Source organism: Pempheris klunzingeri, chromosome 17 (assembly GCF_042242105.1).
Source record: "Pempheris klunzingeri isolate RE-2024b chromosome 17, fPemKlu1.hap1, whole genome shotgun sequence".
In the NCBI taxonomy this organism is placed as follows: domain Eukaryota; kingdom Metazoa; phylum Chordata; class Actinopteri; order Acropomatiformes; family Pempheridae; genus Pempheris; species Pempheris klunzingeri.
In genome coordinates this window covers 7659858-7681036 of record NC_092028.1, presented here as the reverse complement: position 1 = coordinate 7681036, position 21179 = coordinate 7659858, and the positions used below count along the sequence as shown (strand labels likewise).

Genomic DNA, 21179 nt, shown 5'->3' with positions numbered 1-21179 from the left:
GGTTAAGGTTAGGCAACTACAGCGTTTGGTTAAGGTTAGGGAAAGATTATTGTTCTCTCTTCTTTTTTTAAAACCCTGAAAAAGATGTCAGTCAGTGTGAAAAACAAGTCAGTCAGTCACCCTGAACTTTGCATCCTTACTATCCACTTTTCTATTTAAAGGGCTGGGATTGGATCCACCCCACTTGCGGCCCTTAAGGATAAGTGGTATAGACAATGGATGGATGAATGGGTGTTCCTTTATTGAAGCCTATCCACCTATGTTCAATCAGATTCAACGTTTAGACTTCACAAAAAATCTTGGATTATACTTCAATATCAAAAAAAGTGTACAAAGAATCATCTAAACAGAAGTTGCTGTATCATCCGATCCTTAATGTCAGATAGTAAGTGTGTCTGATTCGAGTCAGGGCCATTTTCTCCAGACAAAGAATCTCCACAGAAATGCATTTAAAACTGAAAGAGCACTCCCAGGGCTACCTTGACATTTCACATTTTAGACTGTTCTTTGTCTTCACTAGGCACCTGTCATAAAGCATACTGATTGAAAAGGGCCTTTTTTGGCTACCTTTAATGTGAATAACGGAATGCCAATCCACATTTTGATAGATGCTGGGCACGGGCGAATAACAGACAAAACCCAAAATGTCAAGTCATCCTTTCAATTTGCGTCTTTTTGTGTGTTATCAAGCTTGACACTCTGAAGCCCTAAACAATCTCACATTGGAACATTGGAATGACTGTCTCAGTGACAAAAGTTATTAAGAAAGGACTTTTGATAAAAAGTTTGAGAAACAAAAGGCATTTAAATGACTTCTATATTAGTCAGTGTGCTTTATGTTACCTCTGTAGTGATGAATTCCCTGTAGAAAAGCCACTTATGAGTTCTACTGGAGCCTTTTACCCACTTTAAGCACCTTGTTTAGTTTTTACAGGCCTTAAATGTACTGTTCAATTGAGAATTAACCACTCTCATTAATGTCCTGTTTGCAGATGTTTTTTCTTTTAATGGAAAGAAAGCTCTCGATAAAACCCACTGTATGCTATCTGCTGAGTGCCAAACTGCAGGAAGGAAGACAGATTTTTTTCTGGGGTTAGTGAAGACCGAACAGAACTAAAAACAGACTCAACGTTTGTCTTACATTTTTGTGGTAGTCATTGATAAATGATGGTCAATGTGGTAGAGTAACAGTGTAAATATTTGGTGACAGCTCATTAGCATGGAAACAGGGAATCAGCTAGACTGGCTCTGTACAAAGGTAACAACATCTGCTGACTGAGTAACACCATATATATTCGTTTAAAAAACAATGTATAAAAATGAAAAGCCACAGTTTTATGGAGGTTTATAGGGTTATATTGGCCAGGAGCAGAAACTTCCTGGAGTCCCTCAAGGAATTTTAAACAGATGAAAGGCTCATTACATTATAATGCCGGCACTCTAATGCCTGACTTTGGTACCAGTTCTATTAAGGCCTATGGAAGCTGCATGGAGAAGCATACAAAAAAAAATCTACTTGTCTAGGTTGTATGTGCTTTGTTGAGGAAATGCCTCAACAAAAGGAAGGGACACACTTGAGAGAATACAATACTGACTGATTTTTCCAAATGTGAGCATTTGATTATTTGCTGTCAATCTCCAAATTATAGCATTATAGTATCTGAAGATAATTATTATAGGCATGCTTTACATGGCTCATGGCAAGTCAAATTAAAATGCTCACACTGGCAAATAAAAACAGTTAAGGATAAATATTGTTAACAAGTAAATATTGTTAACACATCTGTATCCTTCTTATGCCTTCTCTCTTCCTTTTATTCTGGAGGCTCTGGAGGCTGCTCTATGATAATTGACAGGGATAGTAATAGCTAATGTTATGGAATTATCACATATTTGGATGAAATTTTTACAAACCTCATCTGAGTATTAATGAATTAAATAGACTATAAATGAACCCTTAGCTACAAAAACAACAAATATTAACAGAAACATTTAGAAAGTTTTTAACAATGAACTTGATCATCAGAATATAATGCAAAGCCCTTGGATTCTCGCATGTGTCATAACTGTAAAACAAGACCAGTGTGTTTTATAGAAAATGAGAGTGGGCCCTGAGGCAAAAGAAACTAAATTCCTCCTTTTTTTAAGGCCCAGACTGAAACAGTATAAAAGTCCCTCAGGTCATGATGGTTAAGTTTTAGTAGAAATGTAGATGGAGAAATATATTTTTTATAGATGTTTAGCTGATTCTTTTAACTGGTGGGATGCACAATGAATTTATCAGTAAAATAGGAGTCGATCCTCAACTGGCAACATAGGAGATGAAAAGCACATCTATGTTATTTGATGTGGAAGTGGAAATCAAAAGGCAGAAGGGGACATTTGGCTCTGATGAAAGCTGTAGATTACAAAATAGGAAACAGGGGAATTTCAGAATTGTGCTTCAAAGACTAGACTTCAGTTCAAATGAAAAACCGTGTGGAAACTTTTTACTCTGGTGAGTTTGCAAACTTGTATGAAATCATACAAAGGTTGCAATTCAAACTACCCCCCTAACACATTCTCCCCTACAACAGCAAAGAGACATGCTCCAGATCTTTTTTTACTTATTAGTTTTCTCTTTTATGTCTTATGTATTTATTTCAGTATATAGAGTTTTATTTAAATTGATCAGTTATTTAGAGGAAAACCCTCCATATGAACTAAAAAATGACCATCTCAGACATACTGTATCTCCTACTACTACTGTAAATGGTAAATGGTCTGTAATTGTATAGCGCCTTTCTAGTCAAAAAAATGTCAGCTTCAGCTGTACCCTGTGGTTAGTAGTATTTCGCAAACGTATGCTAACATGCTCAGGTAAGATGTTAACATGGTAACCATTATACCTGCTGAGCATCATGTCATTGTGAGTATACTAGCGTGCTCAATCAGCCTATATATACCAATGAAATATAGAGGACATGGCCTCAGTGTCTTCAGTGAGGCTGCACAGAGACACTGTGTAGAGTCTTACAGGTATTTGTTTATGTACATGCAACCTTGTAGTCCTTTTTTCAAAGTCTCCTTGTGAAGTCCGCAGACACACTGCTGTCGGACGTTGTTCAATAATTCACATCCAGCGTCCTTCCTCTGCACAGACTTTTCTTCTCTCATCAAAGCTGATGTGAAAAAAATGTGGTCTCATCCTGCTGTTTCTGTCCGTCTGACATCACTTAATAGGGTTCAGGGTGCACATCATTTGCAATGTAGTGGCATATGCAGAGTCTAGCCTGTGACCTTTGCTACATCACTCATCTGTCATCCCCTTTTTAAATTCTGAAACGAAAGGCTGATCCACAAAATTTCTGTCTCCGCTCACTGTACACTTGGCATTAAAAGAAAGAAGATCACTGTCTGGATTTTTCCTTTCTGTTGTAAGTCACAGTAACGGCAGGACTCAAGATGGCAATGTTAGTTGTCTGTCAAAGACATGTCTGTCACAGGCATGGATTTGTGTATGGATGGTAGGGACAGCTCCCTGAAGCGTCCCTGCCATTATTTTCACTGATCTCAGATGACCTTGTCGTTTTAACTCCACCACTGTACTGAACTAACAGCAGTCAACTCATATTATGTTTACATTTCAGGCATAAAGGGTTTGCTAGTTTGTGATCATCAAAAACTTGATGATGATCTGCTGATTTACAGAACTGCTTTGTACATGTAGCGGATTTTTTTCCCCCATGTTGGATAATATTGGAATTACCATTTGCATAAATCTGCACTTTGGGAGACCAACAAAGTTAATTTCTTCCATCGCTAAATCTGCAACTACACCTCGGTCCCGTTTTGAAAGGGTTAATCTAGAACCCTGTGACCAGCAGACTACCCACTGCTTTAAACCTTTAGTGTGAAAATCTATCACATCTAAGATTTCGGTTACTGTCTATTGAGATCAAATTAAATATAGAATATCTGTTTAAAATCACAGCAAAAATCCAATTTTGGGCAAGCTGAATAAGTAAATACATACAAGTATTAGTGGGCTGTGCCACTGTGAAGATGGTGTCACAATGGCATGTGGTGCACATAGCTTGAAACTCCCAGCCATGGGACTAATTAAGGAATATCTTATCTTATCTTAATATAACTGTGCTGCAGTGTGTCACTATGTTGTTCTGTGCATGTTTACAAAGCTGCCTTTTAAAATGATTTTAACTCCAACCCAAAAGTGTTGAATATTTAATAAAGAGAGATAATTAAATAAATGATCATACGTATAAATCATGTAAATGAACCAACAATGCTGTGAAATAATTGAAGAACTTATTAAAACTCAGCTCATTAATTCCTAATTAATTGTCATAATAACAGAGTTTTATTGGGTATCATATTTATTTCATTACAGACATTATTCAATGCCCTGTTTTATTTTGGCATTTTCCCAGTGACACACACAGCAAATTCTTCTGAGTCAACCACCTGAGACAGGTGAGGGGGATCAAACCAGTAAATCCTGCCCACTGTTTTTATCCACAACTATTAACACCCAAAATAAACCAGGAAATGCATGAAAACATGAACGAGTTTACTTTGCACAGAATAATGCAAACACTGAACTGCATTTAAAATCATTTCTAGTCAACTGTCTTAAACTGGGGGCAGCATGGTGGTTAGCACTACTGCCTCGCAGCAAGAAGGTTCCAGGCTCAGCCTGGGTCCTTTCTATGGGGAGGTTTCTGTGCTTGCATGGGTGTGAATGTGAGCATAAATGGCTGTCTGTCTCTATGTGTCGGCCCTGTGACTGACTGGCAACCAGTCCTGGGGGTACCACGCGTCTCACCAAATGTCAGCTGTGGTTGCCGACACTCCCCCACGACCCTTGAGGATAAGCGGTATAGACAATGGCTGGATGTCTTAAACTGTCATACACCCACCTTGTATTTACTAATGGTGTTGTGGTGTTCATAATGTATTTCATGTCAGCTTATTTGAGTCCAACAAAGTTGCAAATCAATCAAAATCTCCGTCAATCATGGTTTGAAGTCATTTCACTATATTTGAGCTCTACTAGAAGTATTTCTGGAGCGTTGGAGGATTTTTGCGATAATACAGTTTACTGGGACATTTCTGCTCACATTAATTGTATGAAATATCCAAAATACTGTACTATAATTATACTATAACTATAACAATAGGATTACCATGAAACTTTACACAGGCATTCATCATCCCACCGACTTTGGTGATAATTTTACTTTTCCTCTAAAGCCACTGTCGGTTCAAAATCTTAGTTTGTCCATTACAAATGCAACAAGGTAACAGTTTAAACTAAGATGGTGAATATTAATTCTTTAAACATCATACCTGCTAAACACTGGTGGCTTAGCAGTGATACTTGGCTGATATTCTCATTTAGTACTTGAGTACAGCCTCGCAGAGCCCTGCCTCATCTTGAGTTGTCTGGTAGTAAACTGTCACTATTGCTGGTCACCCCCTTGCAAATACAGACTGCTCTAAAATCCTTTGTGGATGAGCTAACTATCTCAAACGTAAATGCAGCTCCTGTCTAGCACTCTGTCTACGGGGTGAGGATGAATAAAGGCACTCAGACACAGAGAGAGATTCAGGGACACTGAAATATGGTGACTGACTCCAAGCCTTGAACCAATATTCAGAGGAAGAGATGCCACAGTCTCAAGGCTGAAAGCCTGATACATTGTCCTTTCATTCAAATAGATTGATGATTTTTGTGTGTGTTTAATTAAAAAGTGTAAGCTCTGCCTCCTCCTCATGGCTACATTTCCTCAAGTGTGCTTTGAATGATGTCCGTCTACTCCTCCACAGTCTGAACTGTTGGACAGAGAGTGAGAGCAATAATGTAGCTATACATTAAAATATCTATCCATCTAGCAATAACAACTAGAGTCTGTCATTCCTGCAAGTATCAGATGATCATACAAACAAAGAATTAGGGTATTCTTGTCCTCGTGCTCCGTATTTACCTGCCACCACAACATTCACATCATAGACATGTCCAGTCAACAGCACTGCATGTTCTAATGAGAACAATGCAATGCAATGTAAAGTCTGCAGACAGAGCCTGGTGGGAACAGGTGGAGGATCTAATTTGTGCTGTAAAAACCCAGCAGATGTTGAAAAATCTGGCATGTATGTCATCCTCCTTTCCTGTCTCTGTACAGATACAGGCTGTGGAAGGTCATGGGTGACTTAAACTTTGTCTCAGTTGTCCCTCTTAGGAGATAAGGTTGGCATTCTACATTTTTCTGTTTGTCAAACAAATCCCATGAAGACCAAAACGCAGACATAGTGCAAAATTAGTCCCACAGAGCTAAGATGGTCACATATGTTCGCATCGGGGGCTGGATTTACGAAGCTCTGTAGATTTTCACTGTGTCTGCACATTCTTTAGGTCAGATTTGTTCAATATATTCTTAATTATCAGTAGCATATCAAGACCTCTGTCTGCTCCACCAGTCTTCGTGGAAGTGTATTAAATCTGCTTTCTTTCTAATGGCCAGCTGAGGGCGACTCCACTGGCTCCTAAGAGAAGTCAGTTTGTATGGGAGAAATCTTCTCTCTTGACTTATTACCTCAATAAATATTTTCCTAAAGAGTTTATGGTCTCAGTTGCTACTTTCAAGGCTCTTTTCAATATGGTATAATTTTCCTTTTTTTAAATTATGGTCTCATCTAGAGTAAAACAGAAAATAAAGCAGTTTATGCTTTGGGGCAGGACCACCTTGTGACTAACTGAGTAGAGGCAGGTGATGCCTTAATCCAACCAATCAAAGGAGGAGGGAAAAACTCATGCATCACTTCTGGCTCTAAAATCAAAATGCCAATGGCCTTACACCAAGAAGGCAATTTTGAAAATACCAAAACATCAGTCGCACACAAACCAGTAGGTGATGTCACAGTGGCTACTTCCACTTCTTATACACAATCTATGGCCTCGCTCTCTTTTTTAAAATCAGATTTAAAATGAATCCAAAATAGGCAAACAAGAGATTCATGGAAGCATTTAAATTGTGTATTGGTTGGGTTGTTTGGTGAAGATAGGGAAGATTTGACCAATCACACTTGTTTTATCGGGGTACACCCCTACTGGTAACATGCTACAACAATGTAATCTGAGCAAATGATGTAAGGGATTTAATTACAATTTAATAGTGATGGGATGGGATAGTTAATATCAATTTATATTTGGGTGCTTGTTGTTGCAGCACATTTGACAGTTGGGCTTTTATGTAAAATAATGTAGAAAGTAATATAGCTTACTGCTACTTTTGTTTGCTGTTGAGTAATTATTTGAGCTGAAAATCATATTAATTGCTTTTTAATGGGTAATGAGTAATTTGCTATTGACTGCTTTTTCAATCACAACACATTAATATTCTATTATCATAGTCTCACCTTTGTTTTTCTTTTCCACCTCATCATACCACACTGGACTGGGTTGTAGGAAACAAGGTGTATACGTGGTTTGAATTGTGTGTGAGGTGTATATATTCTCCTGTTTATGTGTGGGAAATGGAGTTTGTCGTTTTTTACACACCCTTCAAGCACTGAGTGAATTACAGCAGGAGGCCATTTATAGTAATTACGCCTGAAAAATGTTCTCTGAATCCACAGATCTTGTTTTGTGCAAAGCTAGAGGAGGGATTATGTGTTCTAACTCTGGTGGTGCTTCATGCTGGTGCTCAGATCATACACTGTTTGGCTTGGTTGGTGCACTACCAGTCAGTTTCAAAATGTACACTCAAATTCTATTTAAACTTTCAAAGAATGTACTTTTGTTGCTGCCTGGCTAAAGGTGTGCATCATTCATGGCATTCACAGTTAAATAATGAAAAGGTGGTGACACCAAACCAATCATTTTTCTTGCTGCTTGAACTGATTTGTTGATGTAATGAGCCATGTACCGTTAACCTACAAGAATTCAACTGCAGAAAATGTGCTGAGGGGGGATGCCTGGCTGATGTTAGTACTACTAGTAAAGTTAGGTTGCTAGGATACAATGGCAGGCTGGAGTGAGATGGTGGAGGAGTGGGTGCTGGGTGTGTGTGTGTTGTGTATCAAGAGGAGGGGAGGGGAGGGGAGGGGGGTGGTCGCTACAGAATCAGATGGTACTGCCACTGAATGCTTATTAGACATCTAGGAAAGAGAGAGTGTAACAGAAAGAGGTAGGAAAAGACAAAAATAGGAAGATGAAAAATATGAAGAAGAGGCAGGAGAGGCAGACAGGCACAGAGAGAAAGAGAGAGGAGGAGGAAGGGGGGGTTGTGAAGATTTCTCCTGAGAGGAGAAAGGGAGTATAGGTGAGAGAAGGGAGGTGGGAGAAGAAGAGAGAAAATGTGTGTTTGTGTGTGTGTGTGTGTGTGTGTGTGTGTGTGTGTGTGTGTGTGTGCGAAGCTTAGGGTGTGTGAAAACTCTAGGGAGCGAGGGAGGAAAAGAAATGTAGGAGGAGAGGAGATGAGAAAGCACGAAGCAACTGTGTGAGGCAGATGAAGACTTACTACATAGCCAAAAGTATTTGGACACCTGAACGTTGCACCCGCACTGTTTGTGGTTTGGTGGGTATGAAACAAGGGGCGTGAACGTGCTGCAATAACAACCTGAAACCTCCCTTTAGTTTTAGGCCTCCCACCACATGTTGGAGCCTGGCTGCAGGGACGTACTCCCACTTAGACACAAGAGCTGTAAAAAGGGTGAGCACTGATGCTGTATGTATGTTTATATTGTTTAATGTTCATATCGGATGGTTTGGCAAAATTCTAGGTCACGTTTCTAATGTCCAATGCCAACATTCAACATTCTTTCAACAATACATGTTGATGGCAATTCACCTTGCACACAGTCAGATGAAAAGATCGATCCAGCAAAATGATGTGATTATCAGATATAGATTCAGCTCTCTGGAGCATTTGAGTTAGTTTTGGTTCAGTCTTACTGCTGTTATCAACCTTAGTTTCTACTAAACAGCAGACAGAAACAGTTATTGACTAGCTGATGAACATAGTGGAATATTATAGTCTACTGAACAGCCAGATATTTCCCTCAGGAGTTGGTCAAGCCCACAGCAGCCAAAAGGAAAATGAGTCTTGGACTTACATTCACCAGGTGGACACAAACATGACCCTGATAAAATTATATCTTTGCTTCCTTTCTCCTGGAATTGTGAGGGAGGCTGGGTCCAATCAGTTTTATACCATCTGGAACCGACAATCTGACAAGCATGCCCTCTTCGTGCAGCAGCAGTGGTGAGAAAGGAAAGCAGAGTTTGAGCTTCTCTGTCACGCACTTTTTTCTCAACCCACGACTACTTCCATCTCTTCGTGTGTGCACAGCCGAGTGCAACACCGTTGCCTTCAAGGAGAGACTGTATTAAAGCATGTGCCATTATCCCCATTTTTGTTGTGACTACAAAGATGCAGCCGGTGTTTAAATGACTCCTACAGGTGTTGGATGGGGTTGAGGTTAGGGGGGTTCTGTGCAAGCTACTCAGGTTTTTCTACACCAAATCACACATAAACGAGGATGTGGAGAGGAGAAACCAGACTGTCCACAAAGTTAGAATGAGAATTAAGATAGCCTGAACCATGGACAACAAGCTCAGACCAAAAGTAAAAAAATCATGTGGACAAGGTTGCCTGCATTGTACGAGAGCCATACAGTGACAAACAGACCGAGATCTACATTATTGCTCATCATTTGTGCACAGTATTGTGTCAGAGGAAAAATAAGTGTGAAAGAGATGCAAAGGATGAAAGATACAGATATAGTGAGTGCCAGAGAGAGAGTGATAGAGAGACCAAGAGATAGAGACAGAGAGCGAGTGAACTATCCAGAGAAGCAGCATGCTTCTAACCCGGGGGCAGAGCAGAGTGTGATATTCCCATGGCTACAATTGTGATAGACACCGAAACCAAACCAGTCAGCAGGCTGCTTAACACTCAGCATCAGACCCTCTTTAATCTGACAAAACACAGCCCAGCCAAGAGGTGGATGGATAGATATACACACACGCACGCGTGCGCATGCACAGAGATATACACACAGACCAGCACTGGAAAACAGGCTGGCACCACACACACACACACACACACACACACACACACACACACACACACACACGCACTCCTCTTCGCAGTTACAGCCCTGAATCCAAAATGAGGATAAATATTTGATAAGGAGCGCCTCGTGAGTTGAATTTGCAGACAAATCACGTCGCACACCATGTCCGTGGAAGAAAGCACCACACGCTTCAACAGTGGATTTAGGTCAAATACTGTACAGTGTAGCTTCTTCAGACGACTAGCGTAGACCACTTTGTTTGGCTTCAGACCTTTCTGCCAGGAATACTAAGACAAAACTAATGTCTTATTCAGGGTCATGGAAGGTTGGAACCGGTCCCAAAATCCCTTTACACTACACTCGTCACCAGCCCTAATGGACAATTATAGTTGGGAGTCTCCGGTCCACTTGTTCTCTCACTACTATACATAAGTATTTTACTATCTGTGTCCTTAATGCTGTGGTACCCTGGGACGGTAGGTGCACAGGAGTGGAAAATCTCCCAGCATGCCCCAGGGCAGCAGGTTTATGCACAACAGCCTCTGCTTATGAATGTCTCTATAATCATTACTGGGCTTAGCATTTTGTTCCACAGTGTTCTCACTATTCCTCCACATTATAGTTCAGGCAGTACTAGCAGCAAATATGGTTCGAACATTGTTGTTGTTGTGAGGTTTGGTGACCCACCCACAGATATGAGACCAAAGGTGGTCTGTTGCTAATGATCCTCTGCTATGGGAAACTAATAAAGCTACCTACTGATTAAAAAACGTTCCCAATCCCAAGCTGAGATGAACCTATAAACCTTGTTTATTCAAACGTAAAGGTGCTCTGTTCAAACCGACTGTAGAAATGTGTATTGTGCAATAAAAACTGATTTGCTGCCACCAATAAAAATTTCTCTCCATGTCACTCGTATTGGTCAAAAAAGGTACCTCAGCACTTCCTGACAAAGACATGTCACAGTCTGAGCAGTACTTCTCATGTCTAGGAAACTTAAGCACTTTTGAATGGATTGCCTTGAAATTTTGTACAGACACTCATGGTCACAAAAGAAGAGTCTCTGATTAGTCTAGTGATCTTCTGACATTTCCTCTAACACCACTGGCAGGTTAAGATTTGTGGTGACTGACGATTGCCTTAAAAGTCAGTCATGGTCTTTGTGAATTTTGGTGCCCCCCCCTGAACTTTTCATCTAACACCATCATCAGCAACTCCAATTAGGCCTTCTTTGGTTAATCTTTCTCATAATTTTGCTTCCGAAGGACAATGCGGCTGCACAAAGGCTGTTTTCTTTTTGTTCTCTTCCTTTTCAAGCCTAATTATTTCAGATGATCTTCAATATAATCGACCACAGCACCTGAGCATTCTTTATCTTTATCCAAATCTACTACTTCCACTACTTTAACATGGTAATTAAGTTGTAACCTTGCAATTACGTAGGTGAAAGAACTAAGCCTTGATACATTTTAAAATGCTCACTTAATATTGTCAATTACATTCTGCTATTCTTTTTGTCCACATTATAACACAGTGAATGCTATATGGAATAGTGTATAGGGCTCTTTCAATAACTATTCTATCCACATGTCATCCCTGAACTACAGCAAAGATGATGTGCTTGTTACATCATCTTGGTATCCGGCCATCACACAGAATGAAAGGTCTTCAACCAAACATATAAGCTGAACTTGGATGTATTATTTACTTCGCTGGCAGTCTGAACCAGAACAACCTGACAACCCATCAACATTTCTCAGCCGCAGAGTATGGAGAGCACCTCCAGTCGAAGACATGTCCCAGTTTCATTGTTTTACAGTATTGTACTTTAACACACAGATGGGACATAAGAACCATATCCAGATTCTGTTCCTGTGCTGTAAGTTTATGCACTTATCATGCAAATTAACGCTGCACATGGAAACAAACACAGACAATAAATCAACTTACTGCTGTATCTCACTCTGTTCCTTGAAAACATGTTACCAAAATCATTCTAATGATATATATATATACACTGTTGCCCATAAAGTTGGAATAAAATGTTTTTTACCTCTTCTCATGAAATGATTGTGACAATGTGATTTATTCTTGATAAATAAAGTGTATATCTTCTCAACTTTATTGATCAAACTCTTCCAAACATATCACAGTGAAACTTAAACCACAATGAACCTTTGCAAACTGTGTATTCAGGCTTTAACAAAATTGAGGGTATTGAACAATTATTCCAACTTTATGGGCAACAGTGTATATATGTATATATATATGTTAGGTTAAAGATTCTGTTTTGTAATAACTATGAGTGTGACTCACATTCCAGTTCTGGAGCGATCAGTTACATAATGTGGGTTTTCCTTTGGGTTTATATAGGTAGCCTTCCAGGGCAGCAGTTCTCACCTGGTGCAATGGGACATGGTTATGTAACCTAGACAAAACTTGCTGCTGCCTTGATAAATAGAGGCAGATGTGGCCTGAAATTTTCTCTTTCTCTCGCTGTTTCATATTTGAGTTGCATACTGAGCTTTACTCAATGGCCCCTTAAAATGATCTATCTATCTATCTATCTATCTAGTAAGTAACAAAATGTCTACATGACACCTGATATGGTGATTGTGGTCTTCCACAGGGCTCCATTTCTTGGACCTTTTATATTGATCATCTACATTGATATCTTAGTGACTGCATCTTTATGTGTGCTCGGATGTTGCTGTTTCTTTCTGTTTTCAGGCTTTATGCTAAGCTATGCTAGCTATACACTAGCATCATCATACAGACAATGAAATTCTCAACAAAGTAAATCTGGATATTTCCTAAATTAAAATACACATCATTAGTAGTGTGTATACATGTTTTCATTTTGACCTGCCAACTGATGCGGTCCCATGTTATGCAAAACGCATTTTTTAATGTACTTTCAGCATAAACATGTGTCCCTGGTGTGTCTAGAGATCACCAGACTATGAGAAAAGACCGTCCTCTCTCTTTTTCATCTGCCTCATCTGTCAGCAAATGTGTGAAATTTAGAATTTGCTCCCCTTCTAATGTCATTAGGGGATCTGTTGATCATGTGACCTTCAGCCCTTCAGCATGCTGACTGTTTGAGAACCTCCTCAGAGCCCCCCATTGTTTTTTCCTTACTAACGCCAGCTCCCGCTAACATGAGGATGTGGAAGTTGAGAGCAAAGCAGCAGATTGTTCTTCTCTTCTAAAATGGAGCGTTCAGAAAGAGTCTGACAACAGCTGCAGCAGTCATTGTCTGCTATGAAAAAATTATGTGTTTTTTTAATATTAAACCATGTAAACCTGTTCTAGTAGGACCTCCAGATACTTGAAAAGGAGCAGAATATGGGCCAATCTGAATGAGGTGTGACAGCAGGTTTGACAGCAGGAGTCACTGCGGAATTCGCTCAGGCTCATTCAAATTCAGTCAATCAATCTTTATTCATATAGCACCAGTTCATAACAGCGTTATCTCACAACGCTTTCCATAAAGAGCAGGTCTAGACCAAACTCTTTAACTAAGAGAGAGATTCAAGAATTCAAAATGAAGGATTTAAGAATCCTCACATGAGCAAGCATCAGGTAGATCCACTAGAGCAATAGGTGTGGATGGATCCATAGCTCTGAAACCATAATATTGGTGGCCAAATAGGTCCTAGATACCTATTCTCTTTCTTACTAAATGTCTAATTTTGACTTTTGTTTTGGTGCATCATTCTGCTGTGTTTTTCCGTGTGGGCGGTTCCATAATGTCTCCTTGGTTAAATGTTATTTTTAGCTATGAAGACTACCACTGCTAATGCTCATGATCTAGCCCAGCCTCCATTTGACACATTGTTAGCAGTTTACAACAAATATATTTACAAAGTTAATCTGATGCACTGTGACAGGAAAGTATGCACAGATATTGTATAAAAGTGATATCTCAGCAGTACCAAACACATTTAAAACTATATCTATTTTCAAATTCATGGAGATTGCAGTTTGATTACTTTTGTTTCTGCCAGTGTTTCTCTTAACTCTTACTTGGTTAATTCTTGCCTGGGTTAAGTTCATGAGTTCCACAACTTTTAAGCATACAATGATGGCATTTATTCTTGTCCAAAAAAGTATGAGTTTCCACGGTAATCCAGCTGAATCCAAACTCATGTTTACAGCACCACCCTTAGTGTACCATAAGTTTTATCTCAGGCGACACCAAAAGAAATGACATAACGTTCATAGTTCATGGTATAGTGTGTGCATTTCTCTACTGGGCTACATGTGATCACACTGATACCCAAAATCAAACAAACTAAAAGACCCAGCTTTGTTCCCCACATGACATACAACATCACAGCAAACTGAAAAAAACTGTCAAACAAGCTAATGATCAATGTTGTGTTTGCGGTGAGCCACAATGTTCTTGTGTAATATCTATACGTAGGTCACCCATTTTACTATTTTAAAGTGTCACATGCTCACTGTGGACTCGAGGTCTTCATGGGTCCAATCAGTTCAAATTAACTGAGACCTGACCAGGAACCCAAGCTGGCCTAATTCAAAATCAAATTCTAGGACTCAGGTCTGTGTGTCTGTGTATTTACCTGAATGGATCCAAGTGGACTCCTCATCAGCTCTAAAGATCAATGCTATTAAAAGCTTTTGCCACCCGAGATCTTGCAGTTAAAGGTACCCTGTGGAGTTTCTGTAGCACTAGTAGCACTATAGAGTAGTTTTCCATGAGCGAGTCCCTGCTTTGTTTTTGTTGTGCATACACGAGCATGTGCAAGCAGATGATGCGATGCACATTCCTGCCAATGGCTTCATACTTGTCCACAGGTTGTGGTAATCTGCCAAGAAATTGCAGCAATCCACCAGCAAAGGCAGCGAAGAAGACTGCGAGCAAAGATGGATGTAAACAATGCAGGTGTCAAAAAGTTGGGTTTGTTGTTTTTATGAGAGAGGAAAAGCACTCAAAGCGTTTGTTAGACCTCATGGATGTACTCGTGGAATATTCTGGTGAGAAACATAACCTTTATTTGTTTACTAGAAATCTCCACAAGGCATCTTTAATATTTCAGAGACACTGATGTTTGTATCTTGTAATTTAATGATTGATTTGGGCACAATTTGCGAGTGATTCACAACTTTAATAATAACATGATGTCTGATGTGATTTCATTTCAACAGTAGAAGTTTTAATCATCAAGATGATTTCAAGTGGCTGAAATCTTACTTTGAAATAAGACCTCTGAATGTTACTGTGGCACTTTGCTGCTAAAGTGAACATCATTTTGACATCGCTTTCCTCACTTGCTTGTTCAAATCTGATTCACAATTTCACATCCAACTAACTGTTGCATCCTAAACACAAAGAAACATCCCTCAGTTACTGTCGAGTCTGTCAAGCTTTCTGTTCTTGCACAGCACATGTAGATGTGTTGTTTCAGTCCTGAACAGATAACATCATTTTCAATTGCAGTGTAGTTAGCTCATGATGTGTCCCTTGCGTTTGGACTTAATACTAGGTTACTTCAGTAGATTAAATTAAACTAATTAGCTGGGCAAGGCAACAACTGCAGCCTGTTGTGTCTAGCTATGGCTGCTAAGCTATGATTGGACAATTGCTGCTTAGAGGAGGGATTTAGCAAATGCTCAATTTAGTAATGATTTGCCTTGTACAATTAGGTTCAGACTGAGCATTTCAATTAGTCTTTTAGCTATTGTAGTTGCAGAGAGGGAGGCTGTCCTTTACGTAGCTGTGCGAAGTAGTGACCTGATGCAAGCTGAATTCTGTCTCCACTTTTTAATGAAATTCTTTGTAGACAAGTGAGCTATTATAAAATCATGCAAAATGAGTGACCTATCCCGTTCCAATCTCCGGTGACTCCATCTGTTCAGGTCTCTAAGTTTGAGTCTCTCCCTCTCCCACTAACCTGAAATTCAGATATTTCACATTTTCCTTAAAAATTACCTTCTGTAGTTACTATTTGATATCAGAACCACAGACTTTTATAACTCTCATAAAACCACAGCTTCCTTTGCTGCCAGGGGTTCAGACATCAATGGAAATATGATAATTCCTCCAGTCAGGGGATGATCATTTTCATAACCGCCTTCTGTATTCAGGATTTGAATATAGACGAGTGACGATCACAGCCAAACAAAATGTACTGCAGTCTTTAAATAACATCCCTCTGAAAATCAGCCAAAGAAAACGATTGAGATTCTTTACATCTCCCGTATTTGAGAGTTAACACAACAAAGAAAAACACAGTACATAGTAGACATCAGAGTCCCTACAGTCTATTTCGCACTATGGACTCAAAAGTCTGGGCTGCACCCTCACTGTGCTGGCCCACATGATTGTGTTTAGATTGCAGATGTGTTGGGGGTCAGCACAGAGGATTGTTTGTCAGTTGAGCTTAGCTGAGACCAGTTTAGTTAAGCTGTCCATTCAGTTTAGGTCGATCAGCAGGCTCAGTTGGTCTCTAGTTTGTTCAGTTAAGCTTGGTTTGGCAGTGTGAAATAGACTTGAATGAATCCTGTTTCTCCTCTCGTGGCGCTGCAGCTTGACATCTTCTTATCTTCTACTTCAGGAGCCACTGATTCACTGAAGAAGAGAAGAGCAGAGGAGAGAAGACAGGAGAGAGATAATTAGTACAGAAAGGATAAGAACTATGCAATGACACAGAACAAAGGAATGCCTCAGGTTTCCCAAGTTGTGAAGAGAAAGACAAAGCAAGAAACATGATGTGTGCATAACAGAGGATATGAGAGAGATATAATGAGAAACAAAGATAAAAGAGAAAAGGACTAAAATTGTGTCCCAATTCCATACCATTTATAGATGCAATATACCAAACCAGTCAGTACACAAATTTTAACATTTCAGTGGGTTGTTGATGGACAACTACTGTATATTCCCTTTATGCAATGCACTGAAAAACATTTTGCTTTCTCCAGAGGGAGTGGAAGAAACCTCAGAGAGAGGACAAACAGACATGCAATAGATAGTTGTGAAATTACAACCACGCATACTAACTACCTACTGAGGAGGTTAGTATAATTAGTGATGTGAGCAAATAGAAATTTACCCTCTAGATATGAATAGATATAAACAGGAGTAATATGAGGTCGCAAATACAAAGGCGTGGATAGTTAAGAGTTCAATATTCAGACATTCAGTGAGGTTCAGCCTTTACTTTGTCTGATCATTATCAGCTGAGCTACAACTGCATAGAGGTTTTCAATGGGTTTTAATAGTTTCAGAACAATAGAGTTCTATGGCACAAAGGAATGAGATATATCAGCAGGCTGTGGCTACATGGGAAATGTTACTAGGATATGATTATTAAAATGCATATTAGTAGTGTGGACATGGTAGACTGGTTATTTTCTCATTTTACAATGGCTTTGGGGGGATAAATAAAGACTTTTGAGCAGGTGCTTTGTTTCACACAGGCACAGGCACAGGCACATACTGTTATTGAGATGATCAGATAGTATTTGCAGTGACACCCTGCTGCTAACAATGAAACAATTGGGGAAAACAAGACACAACCAGAGGGACTGGAAGTATAGAATGGAAATCAATGGATAAGTAAGAGAAGAACAAACTGAAAGAGATCAGAGGAGAAATTCAAAGTGAATAAGCCTGTGAAGGAGAGAGACATATTGAGAATAACTCTAGCCAAAAGAGAAATCCATTCATTAATTTCCCACCAGGGATCCTCTCGTGGCCAGCAAGTGCTCTCTGCCTCCTGTCTCCCTGCACCTTCTCTCCCTCTCCCCTCCACTGCAGGAGCCCGACCAGCCAGAGTACGCGAGACACTTCAGTCCTCTCTACTTGGGTGCTTCCAAGCATTGCCTGTACATCAGTCATCATTTTACTCCAATCTTATCTCAGCTCTGTGGCCTGCTGGTTGATCAATTACCATCATCACTTCCTTGGAGAAATGGAGGCTTAGATACTGCTCTGGTTAGCAACTACAAATTCAGCTCAGGGCAGTATGATTTCAGTGTTTGCAGTGCTCAATTAACAGCCTCAATTAACCTTAGATAAAATGTGTAAGTGCTACACAATCTTTTGTAATGTGCAATTGTACCATTGCGTCCAAGACTAAATGTGCAACTCCAGGCACCGTTATGAGCAAACTGCCAGGTGGGATTACCCAAGCTATGCATATCCTAGATATAGAATGTTTTGTCTGTTATCTGAAATCATTTAGTTCTTATTTACTGACAGTTAACAGTCAAACCCTCATCCAATGTGTGATAGTTTGATCAGATTAGTGCCCAGAGAAGCGTGACTCTGTGATCAGCTGACTATTTGTCTCATTTTTTTAATTTAAATGTATGTACTGTAGCTGGGATTCCCTGTAAAGCATTGTTACTGCGTCAGAGGAGCACAGAGAGTTTCAAATTGTAAAAAAAACGTGACTTGAGAAAATCTGTATTCAGGACCTTTAAATGTTAAGATATCAGTAATATAGTACACTAATAATATAATACGTAACACTTTAAAGACTGACCCTGTGTGCTTTCACTTTTGATGGTTTAAGTGGAATTTGAACAATATTTATGCACTTTCATTAAAGTAAAGCTGCAGTTTGGAGTTTAATAAAACAGTTTTAATAAATCTCTACTGAGCTTTGAATCATGTCTCCCACATCAGTCTTACTGTCGGACTACAGAACTGTTTCCAGCGTCAAGAATGAGCTTGAAAGAGGACTCCAGAGATTTGGCACTGCACTCCTATCATCCTCCCGACGGACAGTTTAAAAAAAGAGGATCCAAATCAGCAGAAGTAGTGACTCCCTCTCTTATAAAACTGTGCCATTGACAAGCAGATCTGTTAGCTGAACAGAGAATTACATTTTAAAGCACACAAGAAACACAAGTAGACAACATTCATTCACACAACTCATTACTGTCACATCACACATGAAACAGTCCAAGAGGGATTAAATGTGCGTGGAGGAAGAGTTGGAAGCTACTGGGCTAGGCTGCAAGAAATCCTACATTGAATTGAACATTCTTTTTAGAATGAGTCAGTAAGAGCCTGTAATAAAACCAAATTTTTCTACATCAAAGTTGTTCATCTCACCTTTAATTAGGTCCATGTGTTATAACAGCAACCGTCCTTTAGGACTGTGCAGGGTGTGTTCACTCTCCGCCTGTCTGCCTACATTCTCTGCTTCCTCTGCTCTTTGTCATTTTTTCATAAACTCTCCATCTGTTGGCTCGGAGTGGTTTCAGACAACCTCACGCTACCGTGTTGTGACCGTGACTCCAGAAACCCCCGTTGTTGTATTGTAACAAGCCATTATCAAAGGGAGAGAGGCCGTGGTTCCCATTTGATGTTACAGAGAGCACGTCGGGCCCGACTGGATCGATAGCAAAGATATTTGGAGAGCATGGAGCACTGAGACGATATGAGAACTCCCACACTCTTCCTGTGTGTGTCTGTGTGTGTGTGTGTGGGTGTGCGTGCGTGCATATGTGTGTGTGAGATGTACCAGCTTTCTCTTTAACGCCGCCCACCTCACCTACGCACTCCCAGTTTTAAGTCTGCACAAACAGACAATACACACCCACATGTTTTTTTTTTTCTTCTTGTTCTCATGTGTCTCACTCATCTTTTGCTCACAGGAGACCTCCATTTGTGTTTCATTCTCTATTTTCAGATTGTCAAGATACTGCTGACATGGAGCCATGCTCAGTCAACCTTCCTTTCCTGCTCTGGCAGATTTAATGATGAGCTGTGTCTCTAAACTTATGAGGACCTTCCGCTGACTTCTCGCAGTCGCTCACAACTAACCTAAACCTATTTCAGGTGGACGTCACCCTGCTCCTGCTGAGAATCTGGACACACAACTATATTTTACATAGATAGAAGCCACTGCTGTGTGCTTTAAGCTCAGGGAAAGTGTGGATTTACTGCAAAATGCAGAAACACTTTGCTGTCTACTGTACAGCAGACAGATATACATTTATCATTATGTTACTTTATCTTGTCAATTATTCTTAACATTTACATTTTTAATGACTTTGAATGCCAGTGAAAAGCAAGTTCTACTTATTTCCTGCTTTACATCACTGCAGACACTGTTTTTACGCTTTTAACACATCAGGAGATACTAGTTATTTTTACATTGATTTACTTTGAAATGTAGTTTTTGGACGTTAAATCAAAGAGAGCGAGATCAATTATCTGATGCAACAGCATAAACTTTACTTCTTAAGTCTGAAGACCCAGCACTACACTCTCTCCTGTCCTAGCTTCACTCTCATGGTGTTTTTTCAGTGAAACTTCTTTCAAAATGTAAATGAGATCTGTGCAAAACATGCTTGGCATTGACAGTTAACAGTGATTTATCATCTCCACTGGGTTTAATGAAAGTTTTCCTGGTTGTTTATAAGGGAGTGAATGGGGTCCATGAGCCTTAGAGGTTTGGAAAAACTGATTCAAAAATATCTCCAGTCTTGGCACAAGTATGTAAAAACTGCTCTAATTAACTTTAAAGGGATGGAAAGTGTAAAAACAAATCATACTTGGCATTCATTTCTAGAAGAATAGAATATTTTATGATATATTTGTTTAATTCATGCAGAAACAATGCCACAACTCTCTCCCCCCCGCCTCCTCCACATTACCTCTGTACTGTGGGCGAAGGGCGCGGTTGTTGGGGCAGTCACGGCCCTGCTTGCTGAAGTTGATATTGGTTCGGATGCAACGCTGCAGCAGAGGCTGGGTGGGCCGGGTGTTGTCACTCATACTCAGGAATATCTTGTAGGGCTCGTTCTGGCTGAGGAGGCGCAGGGAATGCATCTGTGGAGGAGAAGTGGGGTGGTACAGGAGAATGGGTGGAGGCTCAGATTGGTACAGTTACAACTCGGTTCGACTCACTCGTCATATTTGCAACTTTCCCAGCATGCTTGTTTTAAAATGAGAACCCCAGAAAAGGGTAAATTAGCACTTGATGGCTATAACTTGACTGACTGCTAAAACTGCACATCTGAGATAAATAGTCTCTACAAGCTGATGAGCCATGTAGAAGACACTGAATAAAGAAAGAAAAGTATTGTTCTTGTATTGCAGTGAGCTAGTT

The 21179-nt window shown here is 39.9% G+C and overlaps 1 protein-coding gene across 1 annotated transcript in view; it reads right to left on the bottom strand.

Annotated features, from left to right (window-relative positions):
- Nucleotides 1-16593: 16593 nt before the first annotated feature.
- The window catches only part of LOC139217194 (carbonic anhydrase-related protein 10-like), a 76708-nt gene continuing 72122 nt past the window's right edge, over nt 16594-21179 (bottom strand). Inside the window, exons 8-9 of the mRNA XM_070848503.1 lie at nt 20725-20899; nt 16594-16678 (exon numbers count right to left, since the gene is read on the bottom strand). Of these exons, the coding sequence (XP_070704604.1) occupies nt 16656-16678; nt 20725-20899 (198 nt within the window). The 3' untranslated portion in view covers nt 16594-16655. The remainder of the gene's footprint in view (nt 16679-20724; nt 20900-21179) is intronic.